At 44.9% G+C, this 27,383-nt stretch overlaps 1 protein-coding gene across 5 annotated transcripts in view; it reads right to left on the reverse strand.

Annotated features, from left to right (window-relative positions):
• slc35d4 (solute carrier family 35 member D4) overlaps nt 1-27,383 on the reverse strand; it is a 289,967-nt gene that overhangs the window by 249,715 nt on the left and 12,869 nt on the right. For all 5 annotated transcript variants that reach the window (XR_015078978.1, XM_085992599.1, XM_085992598.1 and 2 more), the window contains exons 5-8: nt 24,093-24,170; nt 11,994-12,019; nt 10,775-10,826; nt 7,661-7,709 (exon numbers count right to left, since the gene is read on the reverse strand). Coding sequence is in view for 4 of the 5 variants with exons in the window: in XM_085992599.1 (XP_085848725.1) it covers nt 7,661-7,709; nt 10,775-10,826; nt 11,994-12,019; nt 24,093-24,170 (205 nt within the window). In the remaining variant the exon portion in view is untranslated. The remainder of the gene's footprint in view (nt 1-7,660; nt 7,710-10,774; nt 10,827-11,993; nt 12,020-24,092; nt 24,171-27,383) is intronic.

Here is a 27,383-nt window from a genome sequence, read left to right on the forward strand (position 1 = left end):
TGGCGGGACCTTGAGGGTGGATAGGCCGCAGGTGTTACGCGGTGGGCGGTTTAAAGGCTGCTGGTTGTCGACTGTGAGTGGGGGGAGGGGTCCGCCGTATGCTAGAGTGACGCTTTGGAGGTGGGATTGGAAGTCCAGCCCTAGTAGGACGGCAGCGCAGAGCTGGGGGAGGACGAGGAGTTTAAAATTTTTATACTCCGTGCCCTTAACCGACAGGGTCACGACACAGTAGCCGCTGATGTCTGTGGCGTGGGACCTCGATGCCATCGAGATCCGGTTGCGCATTGGCCGGACAGTGAGGGAGTAGTGGCTCACCGTGTCTGGGTGGATGAAACTCTCCGTGCTTCCGCTGTCGAACAGGCAGGTCGTGGCGCGGCCATTTACTTTGATGTCCATCATGGACTTGGACAGGTGGTGCGGGCGGGCTTGGTCCAGTGTGACGGAGGCTAGTGTGTGGCTCAGCGAGCTGCCGTAGTCTGCGGGTGAGGCGGTGGTCGAGTCCGGAGGCGAGGTGGCGGTCGAGCGTGGAGGGTAAAATGGCGGCGCCCACAAGGTTGGACAAAATGGCGGAGAAGATGGCTGCCCCCACAACTCACATGAGGCACTGCTGGTGTCGGTTGCCTGGATCAAAGATGGCCGCCCCCATGACTCACGTGGGGATGCTGACATCTGTGGCCTTGATGGAAGATGGCCGCCCCCACAACTCGCATGAGGCACTGCTGGCCTCTGTTGATCTCTGTTGGCCTCTGCAGGCCTTAGCAAAGTGGCCTTTCTTCAGGCAGCTTGAGCACGTCGCGTTTCTCGCTGGGCAGCGCGCCCTAGGATGTTTCGCCTGGCCGCAGAAGAAGCAGCCAGCGGCCCGATCGCGGGGGTCCGAAGTCGCAGCCGGTACCGGGGATGGCGGTCCCGAGCGGGTCCGGGACGCCGACGCAGAGGTAGGTCCCAGGGGCGGCGCTGCGAGGAGTGTCGGGGTCGGTCCCGAGTCCCAGGGTCGCAAATTACTGTACCTGGAGTACGCCTCGAGGTCCCGATGGGCCACTTCTAGGGAGCGAGCGAGGGCTGCAGCTGTGTTCAGGTCAAGATCCTTTGCTTCAAGAAGTCTTTGCCGTGCGTAGTCGGACCGCAGGCCTTTCACGAAGGCATCGCGGACATTATCTTCAGTATTTTCTGCCGCTGATACCGCTTTAAAGTCACAGTCCCTGCCGAGTGCTTGTAGCGCCCGTAAAAATTCATCTACCGACTCTCCTGGCTGTTGCGGGCGGGATCTTAGGAGGTGTCTGGCATACATGGAGTTTACCGGGCTCCTGTACTGTTGTTTCAGCAGGTTGATGGCAGCTTCGTATGTTTTAAGGTCCCGGATGAGTGCGAATACTTTAGGGCTCACTTGGGCGGTCAGAACTCTTAGCATGGATTTCTGAGGCACGCCGGATTCTCCCAGGTAGGATTCGAAACAGCTCAGCCAGTGTTCGAAGTCGAGGGCTGAGTTTGCTGCCTGTGGGTTTAGATCCAGGTATGGTGGTCGGAGGGCTCGCAGCCAGGCTGGCTGCTGTGGCTGTTGTAGCTGGGCGTCTGGCTGGTCGTTTGACTGGTCGTTTGACTGCTCAAGTGTCGACATTTTAAAATTTAGCCAATAAAATTGACCTCGTATAGTGATACAACAGTGTGAACAGTGATAACCATAGAGTAACGATATAACAGTGATAACTATAGTGTAACGATAGTGAACGACAAAAGTGGTTTACCACAAAAGGAACTTTTGGATTTTAACAAACCAACCAGACCATCACTTCCCAAAAGTTACTTCAACAGCACTCTACAACATTCAACAACCCCCTCGCTGCAGTTCACAGAGGCACTCTATCTCCTCTGGATCCAGTTCAAAGACACTGTACCCTATCCAAATCCTCACCTTTTCAAAGAGGCCCTCTCTCTTCCCTCAACTCTGTCTCTACCTACTGGCATTCTTCTCCCTCTTTCTCCTCAATTCAAGCTGGCACTTTTCTCCTCCATTCTCAAATCATACCCCTCTCTCTCACCCAACACCCTCACCCCAATTCAAGCAGTCAGTTTCCCTTTCCTCCCTCAATTCAACCTAGCAGTGTTTTCCTGCTCCAGCCCAGTGGAAGCGGCACTCATCCTCCATTCCCACCTTATTCAAGCTGCCAAGATTCTTCCTTGCCCCTATTTGCAGCAGTACCGAGGTTGAAGAGGTGTCGAGATAGAAGTGGTGTTCAGAGTGGTGGTGGCCTGGTCCATGCCGATTATTGTCAGTAAACACTGACAGGTGGACCAGGCCCCTGGAATGCTAACACTTGGCATGTATGGTTGACACAACTTACCTCACCTTGATAGAGCACAAATCCACAAAAAAAAGGAAAAGAGTAAGAGTGATCATTTTAAATAGGACTCTCAGATCACTTTTAGCACATGGAGCATAACTGTACTATTAGACATTACTGGAGTCTGCAGACAGAGAAATGATGTATTTCCATAATATTTAGGGTTTGTGGAAATTATGAGAAATTTGGCACAGTAGCTAGTCAAATGGGCAGCTGGGAAACTGGAATTGGTTCAAGGAAGGACTGGAAAATTCATGCTGTAAAATGCTTTGATCAGTGAGCATTATAGCTTAGCACCCAAAAACAAGCTGCCACAGAATGATGTAAAGAGATGCAAGTGTTTTCATTTGTGACCAAGGCACCTAACTGTTCCAAAATACCTGAGCCACAGCTGCTGAGACTGGCATCCAGTAAACAGCACACCCTGACCTCACATTCCACTTTGCTCAGCTTGCATCCACTGGCCAACTGTAAATGACTGTCCTTGTGCAGTACTACCCAACCTACAGAGCTGCCTCTGCACCTCTGTGTCTGTGAGTCTTGTATGACCTCACATTACCATGATTCATCTCGATTTATAATTTCTGTAACTTTATTTTGAAATTACATACAATGAAGTATTTGTGTCATGCTTACTCTGCATTAAAAACAAGATCAACTTATATTTCTAGTGTTCATAAAAGAGGTTTCAAGTGCCTAAATTAAAATGAGCAAGTAATGAAGATTGGAGAGCGATATTGCGGTAAGAATAAAGGTGAGGCTATCAGTGCTCACCACTATTATGGAGTAAATCGGACAGCAACTTCTGGCATCTGCACATGTGCAGTTAAACACGGAAATCAGCAAGTTTCTGTCAGAGTTGCCCTGCTCCTCCAGAAGCCTCACTACACCGGTATCTCGCTGAGACTTCGCATTCAAATACATAGAACGGCATGAATTTGCAGTACTTACCCACTAGATGCCTACTAAGCCCGCCAGAACAAGTTAGGGCTGTATATTCAAGTATAAGATCATTTTTAATGGCGTGATAAGTCTTAATTACTTCCGAACAACCTCTCTGGCACTGAAAATGTACTTTTGCAAGTGTGGAGTCTCATTCTTCAGATTTAAAAAAATTAAAACAACTTAAAAAAAAAAAAATTATTTATCTCACTCTCTCTCTCAATTCCATCTTTCTTTCCTTCTCTATTTTGCTTTCTGTACATGATTCGGCATTGAATTAAACATTTTAACTTACACTCACTGGTTTGGACTGTGTTAGTGAGGATTCTTCAATCCGATTGGTTGAGGAGACATGCCATTGCTTGCCCTGTTCACACAAGTCCTAGATCCCCTGTAGAGTGCACCACGTTGCTTTGACTGTCTGATAACCGCAAATCAGTGTAAAAGCTCACAGAAAGTCTGTGGGCAAGTCTAAGTGTAATGTATGGAAAGCGGCGCTCATTTGCCACAGACCTCAAAATCCGGGCCAACGAATAGGCTTTAAAAAAAAAATTACTAGTAGGCAAATGTGGCATCTTTATATTCTGCTCTCCCCACTCATAATTACTACAATTTTACATAATAGGATTTAAGGTAGAGGCAAGGATTAATCAAGGATAGTCAGCATGACTTTGTCAGGGGGAGATCATGTCTGACCAATTTGATTGAATTTTTCGAGGGGGTGACTAGGTGTGTGGATGAGGTTAGTGCAGTTGATGTAGTCTACATGGACTTCAGTAAGGCTTTTGACAAAGTCCCGCATGGGAGACTGGTCAAGAAGGTAAGAGCCCATGGGATCCAGGGCAATTTGGCACATTGGATCCAAAATTGGCTTAGTGGTAGGAGGCAGAGGGTGATGGTCAACGGTTGTTTTTGTAACTGGAAGCCTGTGTCCAGTGGTGTACCGCAGGGATCGGTGCTGGGTCCTTTGCTGTTTATAGTGTACATTAATGATTTAGATATGAATGTAGGAGGTATGATCAGTAAGTTCGCAGATGACACGAAAATTGGTGGAGTGGTAAATAGCGAGGAGGGAAGCCTCAGGCTACAGGACGATATAGACGGGTTGGTCAGATGGGCAGAACAGTGGCAAATGGAATTTAACCCTGAAAAGTGTGAGATGATGCATTTTGGGAGGACTAACAAGGCAAGGGAATACACAATAAATAGTAGGATCCTAGGGAGGACAGAGGATCAAAGGGACCTTGGTGTGCATGTACATAGATCCCCGAAGGCAGCAGGACAGGTAGATAAGGTGGTTAAAACGGCATATGGGATATTATATTCTATGCCTCGGCTAATGAAGGCAAGAGCAGGGAGGTTATGATGGAGCTGTACAAAACGCTAGTTAGGCCACAGCTGGAATAGTGTGTGCAGTTCTGGTCGCCACACTATAGGAAGAATGTGATTGCTTTGGAGAGGGTGCAGAGGAGATTCACCAGGATGTTACCTGGGCTGGAGTGCTTCAGCTATGAAGAGAGACTGGACAGGCTGAGGTTGTTTTCCTTAGAGCAGAGATGGCTGAGGGGGGACCGGATTGAGGTGTACAAAATTATGAGGGGCATAGATAGGGTAAATAGAAAGGAACTTTTCCCCTTAGTAGAGGGGTCAATAACCAGGGGGCATAGTTTCAAGGCAAGGGGCAGGAGGTTTAGAGGGGATTTGAGGAAAGACTTTTCACCCAGAGGGTGGTTGGAATCTGGAACTCCCTGCCTGAAAGGGTGGTAGAGGCAGGAACCCTCACAAATTTCAAGAAGCATTTAGAGGAGCACTTGAAACATCATAGCATACAAGGCTACAGACCAAGTGCTGGAAAATGGGATTAGAATAGACAGGGCTTGATGGCCGGCGCGGACATGATGGGCCGTAGGGCCTCTTTCTGTGCTGTATAAATCTATGACTATCTTTGACTCTATGGCAGGGTTTACTTGCAATAATACACACACATACACGCATGAACAGCTAGCATCTACTGTTTCTGATGTTAATGCACAAATGCTTAACGAGTTTGTATAATATTCATATTTTAACAGGTGTTAACCAGTTTAATTTTTAAAAATGAATGGCTCTGCTAAAATAGTAAGTGAAGGAAAGTCATACAAGCAGTTTGAGCTTTCATCTACTAACTTTGCCAACAGTAAATTCTAGGCTACAGCAATTGTGTAAACCCTGCGTCTACTTAGCTAATCTATGGTACAGTAGCGTGGTGGTTATAGTAGTGCATTAGCAACCCAAAAGTCCCGAGTTGAAATCCCATGATAGCTAACTGAACTCAATAATCCTGGTAATTTCCAGGAATGCAGCAGAGAAAATAAAGTGATCAAGAAAGTTGCTGGATCGTCCTAAAAAATCCAACTGGTTCTTCAATGTCCTTCATGGAAGGGAATTGCATCCTCTACCTGTAACTACAGTTCAACCCACACTATATTTTTAACTCTTAATGCTCTCTGAAGTGGCCACTCATAGATTCATACAGCACAGAAGGAGGTCATTCAGCCCACCGTGTCTGTGCTGGAGCTTTAGAAGAGCTATCCAATTAGTCCCACTCCCCTGCTCTTTCCCCATCAAAGTTTCTTTTTCAAATATATATGAAATTCCCTTTTAACAATTACTATTGAATCTGCTTCCACCACCCTTTCAGGCAGTGCAATCCAGATCCATACGTAAAAATAAAAAACTAATTTCCCCCTGGATTCTTTTGCCAATTATCTTAAATCTGTGTCCTTTGGTTACTGACCCTCCTGCCAGTGGCAACTGTTTCTCCCTCAAGTTTACACGCAGTTGTAAAAAATAACAATTGCTACAGAAAGCATCACTTCCTTCACAGGGCCACTTGGGTGAACAATATATGCAGCTCTACCAACATTGCCCACAATCCGAGAACAAATAATAACCCAAGTAAAACAACACTTTTGTATTGAGTATGGATCACGGGGAGACATAGTGCCGGCAGTAGTAAATGTGTAAAAATATTTAAGAATTGCAAAGCTTGCGATATCATTGGGCAAACTGACCTAGATTCATTTTGCTGGCGTGAGATTCAACGGTAAGATTGTATGCTAGCTCTTTTAAAATAATTATAAACTGGAACATCCTAATCAGTTATGCACACAATTATTTTTTAAAATGTGAAACACTCTCATTTACGGGTTTAATCATACAGTTCTGCAATACTATGGTATACTGTAATACGAACCAATATCTAAAACAAAATTGTTTTTTGTGCAAAGGCACTGTGATTAAGACTGTCTTCTACTTTGAAAAGTGTATGTTAAATGATTTGACCAGGAGCCTAATGGCCATAGCTCCTTCTAAGGTGTCAGGTGAAAATGCTCCACTGTATTCCAGTAAAAATTGCTTTTCAGAACAGATTACTTTGGGTATTTTCTTTTGGTGAATTAATACTTCAAAACATTCAATAAGTTCAAGAAAAAAAAAAATCAATGTATAGGTATCCTGCCAGATTAGCAGATAAGGCAGCACGGTGGCATAGTGGTTAGCACTGTTGCCTCACAGCGCCAGGGACCCGGGTTCGAATCCGGCCTCGGGTGACTGTCTGTGTGGAGTTTGCACATTCTCCCCGTGTTTGTGTGGGTTTCCTCCGGGTGCTCCGGTTTCCTCCCACAGTCCAAAGATGTGCGGGTTAGGTTGATTGGCTATGATAAATTGACCCTTAGTGTTAGTGGGGTTACTGGGATAGGGTGGGATATGTGTTGATGTAGGGGTTACGGGGATCGGGTGGGATATGTGTCGGTGCAGGCTCGATGGGCCGAAATGGCCTCTATCTGCACTGTGGGGTTTCTGTGATTTCTGTGATTGTGAAAATCATAAACTGGTGAGTCTTTGTTGAGTTAGCGAATTGCATGCAGCCAGGATAGTAATTGGGGCGATACAATAGGCCTTCGTGTCCCTGGGCTAGGGAAAGATTTGGGGCGGGGGGAGGAGAGGGAGAGGAGAAAAATCAGCCGGAGATTAGCATTTCTCAAAGCTATTCAGCGACTTCTGCAAGAGAGTACATCTGTGCGGATATCAAGTGAGAACAGAGTTGTGTTTGGCTCCAATGCCCCCCTCCGGTAAAATAGCCTACTGACAGTTGACAGGAACTTGGACATGGTAAGGGAGGGCTGGCAGCACCTGTGAGATCAGACTGCAGCAAGCATGAGGGGAGGAAGTCAGCAAAAATAAAAGGTACATAGCAAACTCAAACCGAGATATTAAACTGTGTAGCGCGAGTCTGTTTTTTCCAAAAATCCAATCAACGCAGAATGTCTCGGAATGTTAACATGGATGTCGGCCTCTAAAAATGTACTGCAAGGACATGGTAAAATCATTTAACTCACCAGCACACGCAAAGTGTATCGTTGCCCAGAAATAGCCTCCTGGGTCAAACTGTAACAGAGGAAGTAAATTTTGTGTATGAGAGGAAAAAAAACATTCATTGCTTTGTAGCTCCCCTACATGGTGATTCAAGGAAACTGCAGCAGAAGCAAACTATACAAAATAACAATGTACAGTCCACACATTGCTGTCAGAGTACTGCATACAGTCAACAGAACAAATTTTAGGAATAGGAAAAAGTCATTAGGACCAATAAGCCCATCTCTTTTTGATAGATCATCCCCACTTACATTCTCACCACAACTTAGTTATACCACATCAACTGCATCAAAACTCAAACACTGCTAGCGTACAGATATACCCGAGACCCCACAGGCCAATAAAAAAATTAATCACTCCCTCTACAGTGAACAATGAATATCTAGAGGGCTTTTCAAATAAAAGATGGTTAGAGGAGAAAAAAATCTACCACAATCATTATATTGGACAGCGAATACAAGTAGCTTTCCATATGTAATGGTTTCCAACATTTAAACCCAAACTACACTTATGGCTTCAATTAAAATGTCCCAACAATATCAGGTAACAAATCTGAAATCAATAAATATTGTTAAGCCATCAATGAGTGGAAGCAGAAAGGGAACACTTTAAGCATTAATTCATCTCTCATGGACACAGTAACTGGCTGTAAGTGGATGTATATTATTACATCATGTATACTTGGAATCTGAGGCCCTGGAGATTATACATTCCTAAAGATCCCTAGTAAAATTATGCAGGTAGAACCGGTCACCTTAACCAGAATTAGGTGGTTTCCTGGTTTAATTTTTTTTACAACACAAAAACATTGGATAATATTGTGTTGAAGCACTTTTGCAGTCAGAACATTTATTGACCCAATTTAATGCGGAACTTGCTGTAGTGACCTTATTCTAAATAATTAGATAATCAAAAGAGATGTGCACATTGGAAAGCAAGTGCATAATACAGATCAAATGGTCTCAGATTCAAGCCAGTTAATCTCAGTTGGTGGCAGTGGGCACGCTAAAACTGAGCTGGGGTGGAAAAGAAAACGGGACAAGTTTCTCACTCCCATCGAGGGTGCTCGTCAGAAACTTGGGCAGAGGCTTGGAAACGAGTCATACTCACACAGGAGGTGGATAGCAGCACGAAGGCATGAATTTATCGCATTTGAATCTTACATTATGCAAAAATAATTATAAGCCGGGGTATCCTCAAGGCTTGATTAGAATCATTTTTGCTTAAAAGGCTCTGTAATTAGTACTTTAGTGCACGGGCTTGCTGCAGCCTGAAGTAATAGGACATTACTTCTCTAATGTAATTGCCCACACAATGTGCTCCTGTTCTCAGCTGAGGCCATATGGAGGGACAAGAATAAGATCTTGTGTCAGAAATCAGTTCAACTCCATGATGCAATTAATTCAGACAGCATGGAAATTAATATTAATTCATCATCAATTGGACTTAACTTTTCCTAATTCTGCTCCTGTGTGCATTTGAGTCAAGTTCATTCAAGGAGATTGTCTTCTATTGGGATATCATTGCTAATAAGATTTGGTGACAATCTGTGCAAAATTTTCATCTCACTGAAATATAGAGCATTAAGGAGATAGGCCTGCTTAACCCTTCCAGTGCTGGAAACAAGTTTATTCTTCCAGGTGTGGTGGGCCCTGGGAGAAGGGTTTGCCAATGATCAGCTGAATCTCTTCCTGTACTGCCATGTGAGAAAATCTCATTCCAAGTCTGTGCTTTTGATTGGCTGAAAAATCACTCCTTAATATAACTTTCTAACCAATAAGAGAGCTTTTTTTTTATAAAGACAGTCGATCCCACCTCGTAAACAGATAATGGGAGCCCAGAGGGGGAAAAGGTGTCACATTTTTGGGGATCAAGAGAGGACAAAATTTAAAAGCTAGGTTTCAATTATACAGCAAAAGGTCAAATTAAAGTTAGCAAAATAAAAGTAGGACAATGAGACAGTAGGGGAAGGGATGAGGGAAGCAAGCAGAATTAGTGTTGCACATGTTTAATTAGGTTTTAAAACGTTTGTTTTAGCTCTGAAGGATTAATGTTACTGAAATAAAGTTAATCAGATGGTGGCAGTGGAGTAGCTTGATTACTAGAATTTTAAGTGTTTATTTCAGCAAAGTTACTGGTGTGGGGGGGTGGGAGGGGGGGGAAGAAGAGTAGAGTAATTTCCATTAACCTGTCATCAGTCTCAGAATTAATGAAGAGCTAGGTTAGAAAGTGTTGGCCTGTATAGCATTTCATAAATGAAGAAAGTCCACTTTGCTGGACCTGCTAACCGGCAAAGTTCTGGGAGAACTTTAGATTGTACTGCTCTCTTAATCCCACGAGTAAAAAAAAAATAATAGGGAAAATGTAATTAGACCCCAACACAATCTAAATTCATAACAGGAACACGTGTGATAGATAAAGAATCTTGCTGTAGCACATAGACATTACTTATCCTGATTGAATGTTTTTGCTCAAGTTAACAGATTTAGGAACAGTGGAGAAATTCACTGCAATTAATCCCAATTTACTCAGTCCCGTAAACAGAGGGCTATAAAATTGATATTGACCAAGAATTTTTTTTTTTTTTTTTTTTTTAAATTTGTTGGGGAAATGAAGCAAATCATCTTTTGGCAGTTTCCTCCGGGTGCTCCAGTTTCCTCCCACAGTCCAAAGATGTGCAGGTTAGGTTGATTGGCTATGATAAATTGACCCTTAGTGTTAGGGGGATTAAATACGTGGGGTTACGGGGATAGGGTGGGATATGTGTTGGTGTAGGGGTTACGGGGATCGGGTGGGATATGCGTCAGTGCAGGCTCGATGGGCCGAAATGGCCTCTATCTGCACTGTGGGGTTTCTGTGATTCTGTGAATTGATAATAACAGGTATAAATATAATTCACAAAGTGCTTTCAAAAGGATTATTGCATTAGAGCACAGCTCAAAACGCAGCAGAAAATGTTAACAATCTGTGAACATTATGATGTATATGAGACACGATACTTTATGTACAGTTGAACAGTAACATTTAAACATGGTGACTGAGGCAAGTAGTGCATAGGGCAGAGGCTGCTCACTTACCTGAGGGTCGTTCAATGGCAAATTAACAGCAGCTAGGAGAATCATCAACACACTAAAAGGAATGGGTCAGAGAGAAGAAATCAGCAAGCTCCAATTATGGTTACATCTTGTACCAAAGACCAACAGCTAAACATTCCTTAGCAATAGAATGCTGCACAATTTTTTTTAATGGGACAGGTAAGTAGTTAACAGTTTATTTGGAGCTGTGTTAAGTTGCTTCCCCAATATAGGAACAAGATAGGCCATTTGGCCCATCAAACTTGCGCTGCCATTTTTTTTTTTACCCATGGCGTTTTTTTCAATCTTTTTCATGCTAATTTCCTGCCCTTTTTCCCCAAACTCTTATTTTCGACGCAAGTCTGTATCTCCTTTGTAAACCGCAACTGCTCTGCATCTATCGCCTGCTGTGGTAGCTCACTCCAGATCCTCAAAACAGTTTGCTACAAGTTTTTCTGGATTCACTCTTAACTGGCTTAACCTGCACTTCTGAAGGCACTGACTCGTGCTATGGTGCAGTTCCATAGACAACAGCAGCCCTCCAGGTATCTGGCTTCACACAAGGACCTGGACGATGACGGTTGGTATGATTATACTGTGCTGGGTATTAGAGCGAGGCCCAAAACTGAACTCCTCTGTCTACAGGTACACAAATTTTCCAGCAAGGGTCACTGAATAGTAATTAGAAGTGGGTACCCTGGTGATTTTTCTTTTTCATTGTCCAGTGGCACTCAGGCACAGGGGTGAATTGTAGCCTCCATCCCTTTAACCCGAGATCAGTCAACACAGCACAGATCAGGGAGTGATCCTGCATGTTCTTGGCTGTGTAGTTCAGTAGCACACCAGGCGGTGTATTTATCCACTGAGCTCGGAGGGAAGCCCTGATCAAATTAAATTAACCAAATATGCTGGAGAAATTGGATAGTTACCCCAGATGATTTCTTAAAAAAGTATGAGAACTGCTCCCATAGTTTAACTGCTGGTTCCAAAATCCCTCTGGTGATGAATTCAAGATTTTACGATTTGAACTTGCATCTGGAGGTCACCCAGTTAGTTTTCCCCTGCTTCTTCTGATATTTTCGTAGGTTTACTCAGCTGTAAACTACACAACTCTCCAAAACAGAACATTCAGCACAAACTCATTCACTGGTAATCCTGATCTATAACATTTGGCAAATGTGTAGAAGGGCGAAACATAAGCAACAGCACTGAACAAACTTACCTGAGAGATTTAGTGAAAGACAATTTCTGTGTAAAGGAAAAGAAAGGATAGGATTTGTAATCACAATTAAAAGCTATAGAGTGTTAGCAGTCAACCTCTTATATAGTAACACAAAATCAACATTTAAAATGCATAATAAATGCACAAATGAAATTTCATCACAGCACGAGAACATCTGGCTTATCAGCCTGTGGTGGTGCTGGCTCTACAGCGCAGCTATCTACTTTAATCCTATTTCCTTGCTCTTTCCAGATATTGTTTATAATGTTTTTCAAGTGTTAATCCAATTCCCACTTGAGTGTTATAATGCACTCCGTTTGAAAAGTCACTTCTTGTAATGCATTCCATATTGCTATAGCCCTTTGTGTGAGAAACATTTCTTCTAACCTCCCCATACGGCTTTATATGACATTCCATGTTCATCAGGGCGAGGAGCGCTGTTATGTATTGTGTGTTCTCCTCCCACCTGCGGTGGCGCTGTCACAGCAGATACATGGTTGGGTGTTCTCGGTTAAGTTTAGCTCTCTTTGATTTGTCATCGACATGCATTTGTAGATAAGCCTGGCATAAGTCTATTTTGCTGAAGTTTTGCCCTCCGGCCAGGCCCGTAAAAAGATCATCAATGAGGGGAAGAGGGTACTGTTCCGCAGACAGCACCGGGTTAATAGTCACTTTAAAATCCCCGCAGATTCGAACAGATCCATCCTTTTTCAGGACAGGAACAATGGGTGTGGCCCATTTGCTCACGCTCACAGGCTCCAGGACTCCATTCTCGACTAAGGCCTCCAAGTTAGCCTCAACTTTTGGCCTAATTGCATAGGGTACAGGTCGGGCTTTGTGAAACTTCGGTTTGCTGTCAGGTTTAATGTCCAGTCTCACGCTGATCTTTTTCATGCTCCCAAGTTCCCCATTGAAGAGTTCTGCATGTTTGTTTAACACTGCAGTCAGACCTGACTCCCCTTTTGACATCATGCGGACTGCAGGCCAGTCCAGCGTGATTTTCTCTAGCCACGCACGTCCCAGTAGCGATGGGTAATTTCCCTTTACCACATAGTGGCAGTTTCGCAGTCTGTCCGTTCGATTTAACTGTCACCTCAATGGCGCCTCTCATGGCCACAGGTTCGCCGGTATACATCTTTAGCACAATGTTTGTTGGCTGAAGGGTAAGATGCTTTAGCATTTTGTTGTAGACAGTGTCTGAAACAAGGGACACAGCCGCGCCTGTGTCCACCTCCATCCGCACTGATTGTCCCTCCACCAGTGGTGACACCCAGTAGCCATTTGAACCACCTGCAACCGTCAGTATGTGCACCTCTTCCTCCTCAGAGATGTTGCTCCCCTCTGTTTTGCTTGTTCCATCATACTGCACTGAATGAACACTCTTTTTCCTCTCTTGTCCAAATACAGACATTTTGCTTTCATGCTTCCCAGCTCTGTCTGTTCTTTTTTTTAACCTCTACAGGCGCGTTCAATGTGACCCTTTTTAGCCACAATTTCGGCATTCCAGCTCTGTACACCAGCAGTCATTAGCGTGATGGCCCGTTCTCCCACAACCGTAACATGTGCCGTTCCGCGCACCTTTAGGCTCAGACGACACCTTGTGAACTCTCCCTGTTGAACTCAACTGGTGAGCCTCCTTTTCCACCATCTCCATGGAGACACTAACTTCAATGGCCTTTTCAAGAGTAAGGTTGTCCTCAGTAAGAAGGCACTTCTGTGTGGCTGCACTTTGCAGACCACACACAAGTCTATCTCTAATGGTGTCATTCAGCACCTCCTTGAACTCGCAGTGTTCGGACAACCTTTTTAAAGCAGCAATAAACATCGTCACTGATTTCCCCCTCCTCTTGATTCCGTTTGTGAAATCTAAATCTCTCAGCAATAACCAGAGGTTTTGGTGAAAAATGTGCTCCAAGAATTTCCACTAGTTGCTTATATGTTTTAGTTCCTGGCTTATCTGGCTGCACAAGGCTGCGAAGTAAATTGAATGTCTTGGCCCCATTACACTCAAAAAGGTAGGCACGACCTTTTCATTTGCCACCGCATTCGCCAATACAAAATAGTCAAAATGTTCCGTATAAGCGCTCCATTGCTCCACATTTTCATCAAAATCACCAGTTTCCTAATATAGTAGCCATCTCACGTTTCAAATTAAAATTTCTGTTCACTCACTGCACCCGTAATGTTAATGTGATGCTGCAAGCTCTGTTCCGAGTGTTTTGTAGTCGAAAACAAGAAAGTTCCCACAATGCAGATTCATCCCATCCTCGTCGCCACTTTGTTGTGTCGGTACCTTTCTACCTAGACACAATTAGAACTCAGAACCCAGAGATTCAAACATGAGGTGCTTTATTCAGGAAGGAAAGGGAAGTTCTGGAGAGTTCTGAACAAAGAGAGCTAAACTTAACCAAGAGAACACCCAACCATGTATCTGCTGTGACAGCGCCACCGCAGGTGGGCGGAGAACACACAATACATAACAAGCGCGAGTACAGAAGGCAGCATCATTCCACAGTTTGGGTTTGGTGTTACAATGAAGCAGCTCCAGGTGAGAGGCAGTTTCTTCTGCTCTGTGCAACATGTCCTGACCCCACCCACAGAGGAGCACCATCTTATACATCAGAACACTTCTGCTCGTCATCCTGTGAGGGACAAGTGCTAATTCAATCCTGGACTCTGCATCGTTTTGTGTTGTGGACTGGTGCTTACTGGAAACTAGATTGAGGCTGCCTCATTGTACTTTGAACCCTAAAAGTCCTTAGTGAGAAAAGATGTTTAGCAAACAAGCTGGAGCAGATTCAAAAACCATGTCCCAGAAGTGAAAGTTGAGCATTATAACCAGAGTGTACAATCCATTTTCTATAGCTCATTTTAAGAGTGCATAATTTTGTTCTTGGGATCTGGATGATGCTGCCAAGGCCACATTTATCTCCCTTCTCTAGCCACCCCAAAGAAGGTGGTCGTGGGCCTCCGTGAGCCACTGCCTTCCTTGTGATCATAGTGCTCCCACAAAATATATTAAATAGGAAATTCCAGAATTATGATAGTGACAACGAAGAAATGGCAGTATATTTCCAAGTCAAAATGATGGTGTAACTTGGAGGGGAGTGAAGGTGATGGTGTTCCCATGATATTGCTGCTCCTGTCCTTTTTGGTGGGCTGGGAAGTGCTGTTGAAGTAAGTTTGGTGAGTTACTGCGATGCATCCTGCAGTACATACTGCAGCCAGTGTGCTGGTGGTGGAGGAGGGGATGTCAAATTCAATGACAGGCTGGCAATCAAGCAGGGACTGCTTTTTCCTGGATAGTGTTAAGTTTCTCAAGTGTTGTTGCAGCGCCACTCATCCAGGCAAGTGGTGAATATTCAATCACCTCCTGACTTGAGCTTTGCAGATGTTGTAGAGACTTTGGTCGAAGGTTGTTTTTGTGACTGGAAGCCTGTGTCCAGTGGGGTACCACAGGGATCGGTGCTGGGTCCTTTGCTGTTTGTGGTCTACATTAATGATTTGGATATGAATGTAAAAGGTACGATCAGTAAGTTGGCAGATGACACGATAATTGGTGGGGTGGTAAATAGCGAGGAGGGTAGCCTCAGTCTGCAGGACGATATAGATGGGTTGGTCAGATGGGCAGAACAGTGGCAAATGGAATTTAACCCTGAAAAGTGTGAGGTGATGCATTTTGGAGGGACTAACAAGGCAAGGGAATACACAATGAATGGTAAGACCCTAGGAAAGACAGAGGATCAGAGGGACCTTGGTGTGCATGTACATAGATCCCTGAAGGCAGCAGAACAGGTGGATAAGGTGGTTAAAAAGGCATATGGGATATTTGCCTTCATTAGCCGAGGCATAGAATATAAGAGCAGGGAGGTTATGATGGAGCTGTACAAAATGCTGGTTAGGCCACAGCTGGAATACTATGTGCAGTTCTGGTCGCCACACTATAGGAAGGATGTGATTGCTTTGGAGAGGGTGCAGAGGAGATTCACCAGGATGTTACCTGGGCTGGAGCGCTTCAGCTATGAACAAAGACTGGACAGGCTGGGGTTGTTTTCCTTGGAGCAGAGAAGGCTGAGGGGGGACCTGATTGAGGTGTACAAAATTATGAGGGGCATAGATAGGGTAGATAGAAAGGAACTTTTCCCCTTAGTAGAGGGGTGTGGTGTATGTGCCTTTAAGAGCCCCCTGTGTACTGTAATGCCGGTAATGGCCACTCGGGCTATATAAGCCTGTATATTGTCTTGTATCTGTTAGTTCACCTCCAGACTTTGTCCAGTAAACACCTGTAAACCAACTCCTGCATTCCATGTCTTCATTAACACACGGATACAACAGTGGTGACGAATTGGAAACGGACTTACCTGCAATTCGGCAGCACCTCAAGGAGATCGATTCCTCAGACGAAGGAAGAAGAAAAAAAGAAAAAAAAACTGGGTTTCACCAGCTAGCCAGGCTGGTGGCAGGTACTGCAATAATCCTTCCTGGGCGGCGGGCTGGGGCTCGATCGGCTGGCTCTACAGCAGGGCCAAGCCGTGAAGGCGCAGGCAAACAAATACAAAGGGTGGAGCACTCAGGAGACGGCCAGCTCTGCAAAGCAGGTCGGCGTTCAGACCACGCAGAGGGCGGGGAAAGTCCCAGAGAGTCCGGCGGGAACAAGTCTCCGACTATTAAAAATATTTGTATAAATAAAAACCGCGGAGAACAGCGTTGTCAGCAGCAACAGCGGCGGGAAAGCGCGGAAGGCGCCATTTTTTCTTCAGCAAGGAAGAAAGGAAAGCGCGGGAGGCGCCATTTTTTTTTAGGATGCCGAAGACTGGCAACATTACTACTTTCGATACTGATGTAGAGGATTTGGCCACATATGTGGAAAGAGTGGAAGTATATTGCACAGCGAATGAAATAAAGGATGATAAAAAGGCATCGGTACTTCTAAATCTAATGGGCGCAAGGACATACAGGCTGTTACGAAACTTAATCACTCCAGCCAAACCGATGGACAAGAATTTTAAGGAGATTGTTGATACCCTACACTGCCAATTCGGGGCAGGACTGGCAGATTCTCTACGAGACAAATTCGTCTGCGGTCTCCTAAGTGAAGGAACACAAAAAAGGCTACTTTCGGAGAAAGATTTGACACTGGACAAGGCTTTCAGTGTAGCTGTATCATACGAAGCAGCAGCAAGAGGAGCTGCAGAGATACAGCAAGAGGAGCTGCAGAGATACAGCAAAAGCCACAGGACTTCGGCACCCATGAAATGACACGGGGTTTCGAGAGATGTTATCGCTGCGGCAGATCCACCCATGACCAGAGGGACTGCTGGTTCAAGGACAAAGCATGCAGGCAATGCGGAAAGACGGGACACATTACACGTGTATGCCGATCTGGAAACAAAAAATCCACTGACAGAAAAAAAATCAATAAGGAAAAGTACAGAAAGGTACAAATGATGACGGACAGTAGCTCCGAAGACCAGAAGAGCGATAGCGACTCCGGAAACAAGAGACTAAGCTCTCTCAAATTACATAATGTAATTGCCAAAGAAGATTACCAGACCATGTGGGTTACCCTCACGATAGCGGGGTTCCCCAGTTAAAATGGAGCTAGGTACAGGATCAGCTCTGACCGTCATAAATCGACGGGATTACGAGCGGCTATTTCCGCATATACCTTTAAAAGACACATCCATTATCTTGAAAACATATACGGGGCAGAAAGTATACCCCAAAGGAAAAATAAGGGTGCCTGTTGTATACAACGGCAAGGAAATACAGAAGTTGTATTTATACGTTCTGCAAGATGGTGGTCCACCACTGTTGGGACGTGAATGGATCAGGAAGATACGTTTGGACTGGCACTCCATTCAGGCACTGACGGTGACCAGTAAGAAAAAAAATGATGATGACATCATACCTGAACGATTAAAAGACATCTTGGCCAACGCCAAAGAAGTGTTCCAACAGGAACTAGGAACCTTGAAAGGCGTCACCGCCTCAATAAAGGTGGAAGGTGCGGCAATTCCCAAGTTTTTTAAGGCAAGGCCGGTGCCATACGCAGTTCGTCCAGCAGTCGAGGCAGAGCTGGAGAATTTGGAAAAGACAGGCGTGTTATCCAAGATAGATTGGAGCGAGTGGGCAACACCCATCGTCCCAGACATGAAGAAAATGTTAAATAATGATAAATCTGAAGAACAGAGAAAAATTTGCATCTGTGGGGACTTCAAGGTGACTGTAAACCCAGTCCTTCACACGGTACAGTATCCTCTTCCGAGGATAGAAGATATTTTCGCCTCACTATCCGGAGGGAAATGTTTTACAAAAATTGACTTGGCACAGGCATATCTACAGATGGAGGTTGAGGAGGCCTCTAAAAAGTATCTCACAATAAACACACACAAAGGCCTGTACCAGTACAATCGACTGGTTTTCGGAATAGCATCAGCTCCAGCTATCTGGCAAAGAGCTATGGAACAAGTCCTGCAAGGGATTCCTGGGACTCAATGCTACCTAGACAACATCCTTGTAACAGGAGAAAACGACAACGAACACCTTGCCAATTTGGAGAAGGTGCTCACTAGGCTGAGAGAACGGGGCCTACGAGCAAACCGCCCCAAGTGCGAATTTTTCCAGAAACAAATATCATATTGTGGCCACATAATTAATGAAGAAGGGTTGCATAAGTCCCCTGAGAAAATTGAAGCGGTCATAAAAGCACCAGCACCTGAAAATGTCTCACAATTAAGGTCGTTCCTGGGATTGATAAATTACTATCATAAATTTTTACCGAACTTGTCAACTGTTCTGCACCCTCTTAACGAACTGCTACAAACGGGAGTAATTTGGGAATGGAGCGAGGACTGTAAATGTGCCTTCCATAAATGTAAAGGCTTGATCACGCCCAAGGAAGTTTTGGCTCATTACAACCCATCACTGCCAATCAGACTGGCGTGCGATGCATCCCCTTACGGCGTACGAGCGGTATTATCACATAGATTCCCTGATGGCTCAGAACGGCCGATAGCTGTTGCGTCACGCTCATTGAACTCAGCTGAGCGTAACTATGCCCAGGTCGACAGGGAAGCACTCAGCCTGGTATGGGGAGTGAAGAAATTCAACCATTATCTACACGGACAAAAATTTACCTTGTTGACTAACCATCAACCCCTCGTCTCCATATTCAACCCTAAAAAGGGTGTTCCCATTATGACAGCGCAAAGGCTACAGAGGTGGTCCCTTTTCCTAGGGGCACACCAATATGACATAGAATACAAAGGATCAAAACAGCATGGGAATGCTGACGGTTTATCGCGCCTACCGTTGCCAACGGTAGAAGAGGCACCTACAGTAGACCCAGTGGAGATATTCCACTCAACCATAGTGGAATGTCTACCAGTAACAAATTCTGCCATTGAAAAGGAAACGAGAAATGACCCGACTCTCTCACGAGTCTACGATTTAACGGTGAAGGGATGGCCAGCACATGGCGAACCACTGTTGCCAGCATTCTCGCAAAGAAGAGAACAGCTGTCAGTGTGCCGAGGAACCTTGATGTGTGGATCCAGAGTGGTGATTCCACCCAAACTCCAGGATAAAGTGCTAAAGGAGCTTCACGAGGGGCATCTGGGTGGAGTGAAAATGAAGAACCTAGCCAGAGCGTTTGTGTGGTGGCCAGGTATCGATGGAGACATCGAAGAAATGACCAAGAGCTGCCTAGGATGCCAGAAGGTCCAAAACGCCCCACCACAAGCCCCTCTACATCCATGGGAGTGGCCCTCATCTCCATGGCAAAGGGTACACATCGACTTTGCTGGTCCATTTATGGACTCAATGTTCTTAATCGCGGTTGATGCACACTCCAAGTGGCCGGAGGTAATAAAGATGTCCTCCACCACCACGGAAAAAACCATCACAGTATTAAGGACCATATTTGCCAGGAATGGGCTGCCTGAACAGATCTGTTCTGATAATGGACCGCAATTTGTGTCCGAAGAATTCAGGAAATTCTTAAAAAACAATGGGGTTAAGCACTACACGTCCGCCCCATACCATCCCGCCACCAATGGATTGGCTGAAAGGTTTGTCCAGACCTTCAAGAAGGCCATAAAGGCCATGGGTAATGAAGACATAAAACTTCAGCATAAGGTAGATAAATTCTTGTTTGCATACAGGAATGCAACACATGTGGTTACAAACCAAACTCCCGCCATGATGTTCTTCAATAGAAGCCTAAGATGCCGGCTGGATTTGATCAAGCCAAACATCAGAAGGGACGTGGAGAACCGGCAATTTCAAGGCATGAATGAAAGGCCAACTAGAACCTTCCAGATAGGTCAACAAGTTTTGGCCCGGGACTACCGTACCGAGAAATGGCAGCCTGGAACTATTTGCACACGACTAGGACCGCTGATGTATACCGTGGACATTGGAGAAAGCATAATAAGGCGCCATGCTGACCAGATCATAGAGTCATCCGAAAAGGGACAACCTACACCACAACTCTATACGCCTAATGATGAAGTAGAGATACCCATAGTATCTACCTCCGATCCGGTGATACTGGAACCAGATGAACCCGACACTGGCATTCAAGCCGAATCAGCCTTGCCAAAAGAACCTACTACACAACCGAGGCATTATCCGGACCGAGCCAGGAAGCCTCCAGAGAGACTGACTTATAATTGATTAACTGCAGCAATGTGTAGAGTATTGTTCTTGTAACATGTTAATTAATGATTACTTAAAATATTATGTACTGGTTGTCTAAAAGGGGAGGAATTGTGGTGTATGTGCCTTTAAGAGCCCCCTGTGTACTGTAATGCCAGTAATGGCCACTCAGGCTATATAAGCCTGTATATTGTCTTGTATCGGTTAGTTCACCTCCAGACTTTGTCCAGTAAACACCTGTAAACCAACTCCTGCATTCCGTGTCTTCATTAACACACGGATACAACAAGGGGGCATAGATTCAAGGTAAGGGGCAGGAGGTTTAAAGGGGATTTGAGGAAGAACTTTTTCACCCAGAGGGTGGTTGGAATCTGGAACTCACTGCCTGAAAGGGTGGTAGAGGCAGGAACCCTCAACATTCAAGAAGCATTTGGATGAGCACTTGAAATGCCATAGCATACAAGGCTACGGACCAAATGCTGGAAAATGGGATTAGATTAGACAGGGCTTGGTGGCCGGCGCGGATGCGTTGGGCCGAAGGGCCTCTTTCTGTGCTGTATAACTCTATGACTTTGAGGGTCAGGAGGTGACTCACTCATTGCAGAGTATCCAGGCGCTGTCCTCTTGTGTATCTCACGATGTTGATATGGCTGGACCAATTAAGCTTCTGATCAATGGTGACCACCAGGATGTTGATGGTGGGTGGTTCAGCAATGGTGGTGCCAGTGAAGGTCAAGCAGAGGTGATTTGGCCTTTTCTTGTTGGAAATGGTTAATGCCTGGCACTTGTGGTGTGACTGTTACCTGCCACTTGTCAGCCCAAGCTGTATGTTGTTGACTGCTGTAGGCGGGCATGGGCTTCTTCATTACTGGAGGAGTTGTGAATGGGGCTGAACACTGGAATGATCAGTCAACAGCCCAACCTCTCAACCTTAACAGTGGGAAGGGTCAGCCCGGACCCCTCAAATCCCAACAATTTTCCTCTGAGGCACACATCAATCATACTGTTCAACGTATCCTTGGAGTTCTTACTGATTACCATAGCTTAGTAAATAGTAGCATTACTGAAAAAGACATTTTACTGTTGTCAACAATCTCGACTCATCTCACTTTTATACAGTTCATCTCTGTCCCTTCCCTTCTCCCTTGCTGGACTTCTCTCTTCCCCTCCATGGCAATGGGCTTCCACAAACATATATTACAAGCACACAGACCTGTACAACTACTGGGATCATACAGCTGCCCACCTCATTTCCTGCAACAACTCTTTCTTTTGACCAGTTGCTCTGTTGCTGTTGCATCTGTTCTGAAATGCCCTTTTACCACAGCTGTGTTTTTCCCATTAGTTAACAGGACCCTCGATGATCTGTTTTCATCCCTTCTTTCCTTACCTTCCACCCTACCAGCCTCCACATTTGTCAGAACATCATTGTAATTTCCACCAACTTACAACATGATCTCACCACCAAGCACATCTCCTTTCAGGAAGTACTGCTTCCTGTGCAATGCCCATGTTCAATCTTCCATGATCCCAATTTGCAGCTGCCCTTGTCCTGGCAGTTTTCCAACTGCAGTAGATAGGCAATACTTGTCCACTTACCTCTTTTTTATACTATCGTTCAAGGTCCCAAAATTGCTCCTTTGAGAGACATCAACTTGCTTGTATTTCTTGCAATCTAATATACTTTATTTAATGGACACAGTGCTGGTCTCCTCTAGCCTGGGGGCTGGGGGCAAATGCAGATTTGCATTTCATTTGCCCCCATTTTGGATTTTGTGTGTGTGTGTGTGTGTGTGTACCTTTAATTACCCTATGAGAGTTATTTTCATGCCTTTTCACTGCCTTACTGAGAGGCTCTTTGTATAGTATCTACCAGTTTTTTCACCTCTTTTCAGAAAAGCTGCTGGCCATTCAACCTACTCAGCTCCTCTGTGTGACAGGTGTCTTCTGTACTGAATCTTGATTTCTACCTCTCCCTCCCCTTTTCATTTTGTTCAGTCCTATTAAGGGTCTCGCCTGTCTACTAGTTCCAGTTCTGACTAACATTCTATACTTGAACTATTAACTCATCTTTTCTCTTGTCAGATGCGGAAAAACCTGCTGTCCATTTGCAGCATTTTCAGTGATTGTTACACTGAAAAGAAAAATCCTACAATGTTGATTCAGCAAAAATGAAATGGCATTTAAATGGCACAGCTTCACTGATAGCTGGCAAATTATACTTGACCCACTTTGAATATTGGATCAAATCAAAGCTCTCAATGGGCTTGGCTCACCGTCCCCGGTGCGCATACATCAATCTCATTACCAGCACCAGTCTAACAGCCCCAGGGGCGGCAGGTTACACTTGTACTGTTAATGAGGTTCACCGGACTCCATTCACGTGTTGGCAACAGCTGCTTTACTGGAGCTGACAGAAGATGAAAAGAGATTCAAGCTGTTCTTTGTGGAGGGTGTGAGAGGAAGTTAAATAGGGATAGAGATCCTAAAGGAACTGATACACCCGGTTATACTAACAATTAGATAAAAAGATTTGTATTTTACACAGCGCCTTTCATGACCTCAACACATCCCGAAGCACTTTACAGCCAATGAAGTACTTTTGAAGTGCAGTCACTGTTGTAATGTATGAAATGCAGCAGCCAATTTGCGCACAGCAAGCTCCCACATACAGCAATGTGATAATGATCAGATAATCGGTTTGTTTTATGTTGATTGAGGGATAAACATTGGCCAGGGCACCGGGGATAACTCCCCTGCTCTTCTTCGAAATAGTGCCATGGGATCTTTTACGTCCATCTGAGAGAGCAGACGGGGCCTCGGTTTAACGTCTCATCCGAAAGACAGCACTTCCGACACTGCAGCACTCCCTCAGCACTACACTGGATTTGTCAGCCTAGATTTTTGTGATCAAGTCTCTGGAGCGGGACTTGAACCCACAACCTTCTGACTCAGAGACACGAGTGCTACCCACTGAGCCACGCCTGACATAATATGAAAGGATATTCAAGCTGTTGTTTGTGGGGGGGAGGAAAGAGAGAGAGGAAGTTAAACAGGGATAGAGATTCTAGAGGAACTGGTACACCTGGTTATACTAACAATTAGATGTTCGATCTATGCTGAAACCAGGGTCAATTGCTAGTAAATTGCTAGTACATCAAAACATCTTCTTTAGAAATACAAAAGCACTCATCAATGCATTCAGGAATTTAAATATTTTCACTACAAAATGATCCGACGTATTGTGGGGGGGGGGGGGCGGAAGAGAGGAAGTGTTTAGTTATGATGCTCCAGCCATCATGAGTGTGGGGAAGGCTCGACGTACCAGCTAGTCTTCTCCTGTCTGTCAACTGCATACTGAATGTTTACACTGTTAAAAAAAAACTTCGCAATACAGCTCAAATATAAAAGGAAAATGCTACCACTATTAATCTGTACCTCTTTCCCGGTAATTTTCAGGAAGATGCTGGCAACAACCTCCAATCCATTCTGAAGCACCAAGAAGAATGGAATAGGCTGGAAGGTAAATAATAAAAGTAAATGAAGAGATCAAGGTCATCACTTTCAAAACAAATAGTAATCTGTTGGAATTCTACTGCTAGGTTCAAATCTCAGAAACCAGCTGCATGTGTGTTTGTTTATTTATAGAGAGGGGCTTAAGAAGGATTCTTGACCGAATAGGACGTGACCAGTCTTTTGTAGATGTATCACACTTGTAGTTTGAATAATGGAAAGGGAGCACACACACACCATCAAGTGACCTTAAACATGCCCAAGCTGTTTTCATTTGTGGTATCAGCAGGAGACAGGCCTAGTGAATTGAGAGGAAGTTAAGCAGACAGGAGTACTTGGCACTCCACCTAATGGCACAGTTAAGAACTGAAGGACAAAAAAAAAAAAAATTTGCAAAAAAGGGCAGCAACGGACTGAAACGGGGACTGTGTCTCAGCACCTTGGGCAGTTTCTACATTTTTACTATGTGGACTTCTTTCAGTTTTCTCTTTTTTTTTTTTTTTTTAAATTCAGGAGTTAAACGGCAGATACTCAGCAACTCTGGGGGCAAACGGAGAGATGTCTATTGTGCTGGCAGCCAACAAGAGGGCGAGCAGAGCCAAGCACAGAGCACCTGCAAAGGTAACAGGAAATAGGCTACAGATGAAACAAGAGAAACTTGGCCTGGCACAGTATTATAACCTCAGACTGAAAACAGGCCAGTATCATGGAATGACAATAGAAAAATGAAATGTAAAGTACTGCACACAAGAATGTAAAAATGGGTGACACACGTACTCCATGAATGTTGTTGACATAGCTCAGGTTGAGAGATTTGGGAGTCCTAGGGGGCTCGTCATGTCCAACCAAAACACAGCAACAATCAACAAAGCCAATAGAATGTTGAACTACTTAACTAAAACTGTAGAATACAAGTCAGAGGAAGTCTGTACAGTTCTCTGGTCAGACATCACCTTGAATGCTGTATCCAGTTCAGGTCAGAGAGATAAAAGGAGGCAAGTGCTGGAAGCAGTGCAGAGAAGAGCCAAGACGTGGATCGCTAATGTCAAAAATCTGAGTTATGAGGAAATTCGGGCTTATCAGCCCGGAAGGAGGTGTCCGAGAGGTGATTTTATAGACGCATATAATAGATAGTTAAGGGATGAAAAAAGGTAAATCGAGAATATTACTTTAAAGTAAACTGGGAGTGTAGGACCAGGGAACACAAATTCAAACTAGTATAATATAAATTCATATAAATACTGGAGGTGACCCACTTAATCAAGATTTCACAGGATACTTTTTAAAAACAGGCCATCAGACTGCCAAACCATGCCATTTACAGGGCTGCTCCGTGGAGCTTTCTAGAACACCCATTGTGTTAGTGATACAACAAGCATGGATTTGCTAAGCGCAAGTATTGTTTGACAAAGTTAAGACTGACTGATTGGATAAAAGGAATGCAGTAGATGTGATGTGTATGGATTTACTGAAGGCAGTTGATAAGGTGTCTCACAGGCTTGTTACAAAAATTTGGTGCACACATACAAGCTGTCAGCGTTTTAACCATTGTTTTAAGCCGTGTGTCAAGCTAGTCAGTGTTTCACAAGAAAAATCTTTCTTTTTTTAAAACCACTGGTAAAACTCTCCTGCAACTGTACTTTCAAATTCCCAACCGTCCAGCCTTTGGCCCTCCATTCACCATGACATTTCTGCAGCTACCAATCTGCTCAATCACACCCTCGTCTCACCTGTGATGCCCTAGTTCCCATTGCTCTCTCACCCTGGTCCTTCCCCCGATACAGCCCTCGTCTCTGCTTCCTTAAGTCCAAGGGACACAGGCTTGGATGTTTATTGTGGACAACTGGGTTAGCCATTCATCGTCAGATCTGGCTGGACCAATTAAAAGTATTGTCAGGTCCTGCTCTCCTCTGCCAAAACTGCTCACTATTCCAGAAACATCCTGGAATGCAAAGATACCACCCACCCCGCCCCCCGCCTACTCCTCTCCGTAACAAAAAGTCTTCTTAAAACCTTCTCCCCTGGCTCCTCCACCCTCACCTCCAGCAACAAGCGTGAGGAGCTCATGGACTTCACGGTCACTAAGATGGAGACCAAACGTTCAGCTGCGTTTGCTGCTTCCCTCCCTCCCCCTAGCCCACCGGGCCAAACATCCCCAAATTTCCTCCCGCCCTAGTCCTGATGTCGCATATTTCTCTAGTTTTTCCTCCTATCTCCCCTCATGATCTCGCTGCGCTCATCTTGCCCATGAGACCCACCTCCTGCTCCCTCGACCCTATTCCCACCAAACTGCTGACCACCCAACTTCCCTTCGTGGCCTCAATATTAGCCTATATTGTTAACAGTTCTCTCCCCCGCCCCTTCAAATCTGCCGTCATTATCCCCCTCCTCAAAAAACCCACCCATGACCCCTCTGTCCTTGCAAACCACCGCCCAATCTCCAACCACCCTTTCCTCTCCAAATTCCATGAGCATGCCGTCGCTTCCCAAATCTGTGCCTATCTTTCCAATCAGGTTTCTGCTCATGCCACAGTACTGAAATGGCTCTTATCAAATTCACACATGGCATCCTATGTGACTGTGACCATGGTAAATTATCCCTCCTCTGTGTTTGCGACTTGTCTGCAGCCTTCGACACGGCTGATCACTCCATCCTCCTCCAACGCTTCTCCTCCTTCGTTCAGTTGGGTGGGACTGTACTCACCCGCTTCCATTCTTATCTATCCAGTCGTAGCCACAGAAACACCTGCAATGGCTTCTCTTCCCATTACCACACCAATACCTCAGGAGCAATGTTCCCGCTAAAGTGTGCGGAAATCTGCAAGGTCCCGCACCGGTAAATACTGCGCGTGCACAGAAATTTAAAGGGACCGCTCATTAAAAGAAACAGCTAATGCAGAACAAAGTGCAGCTGAGACAATATTGCTCTGGATTCCCCCAAGGATCTATCCTTGGCCCCCTCCTATTTCTTATCCACATGCTGCCCCTCGGTGACATCATCCGAAAACACATCATCAAGTTCCACATGTACGCTGAGAACACCCAGGTTCTACTACAGGAAACTTTCTGGTATCCGGCACTGACGGGACCGAGCTGGTGCCGGTCAATCAACACTGCCGGAGAAACCAGCGCTAATGTTAAAACATACGGAGCTTCTGAGCTCCGTATCTAGCAACAAACCTGTTGCTTAGCAACAGCTTCAAAACAGTCGGCGCA

The sequence above is a fragment of the Somniosus microcephalus genome, chromosome 7 (genome assembly GCF_052327205.1).
Source record: "Somniosus microcephalus isolate GS21.2 chromosome 7, FLI_Smic_1.0, whole genome shotgun sequence".
Taxonomy (NCBI): Eukaryota; Metazoa; Chordata; class Chondrichthyes; order Squaliformes; family Somniosidae; genus Somniosus; species Somniosus microcephalus.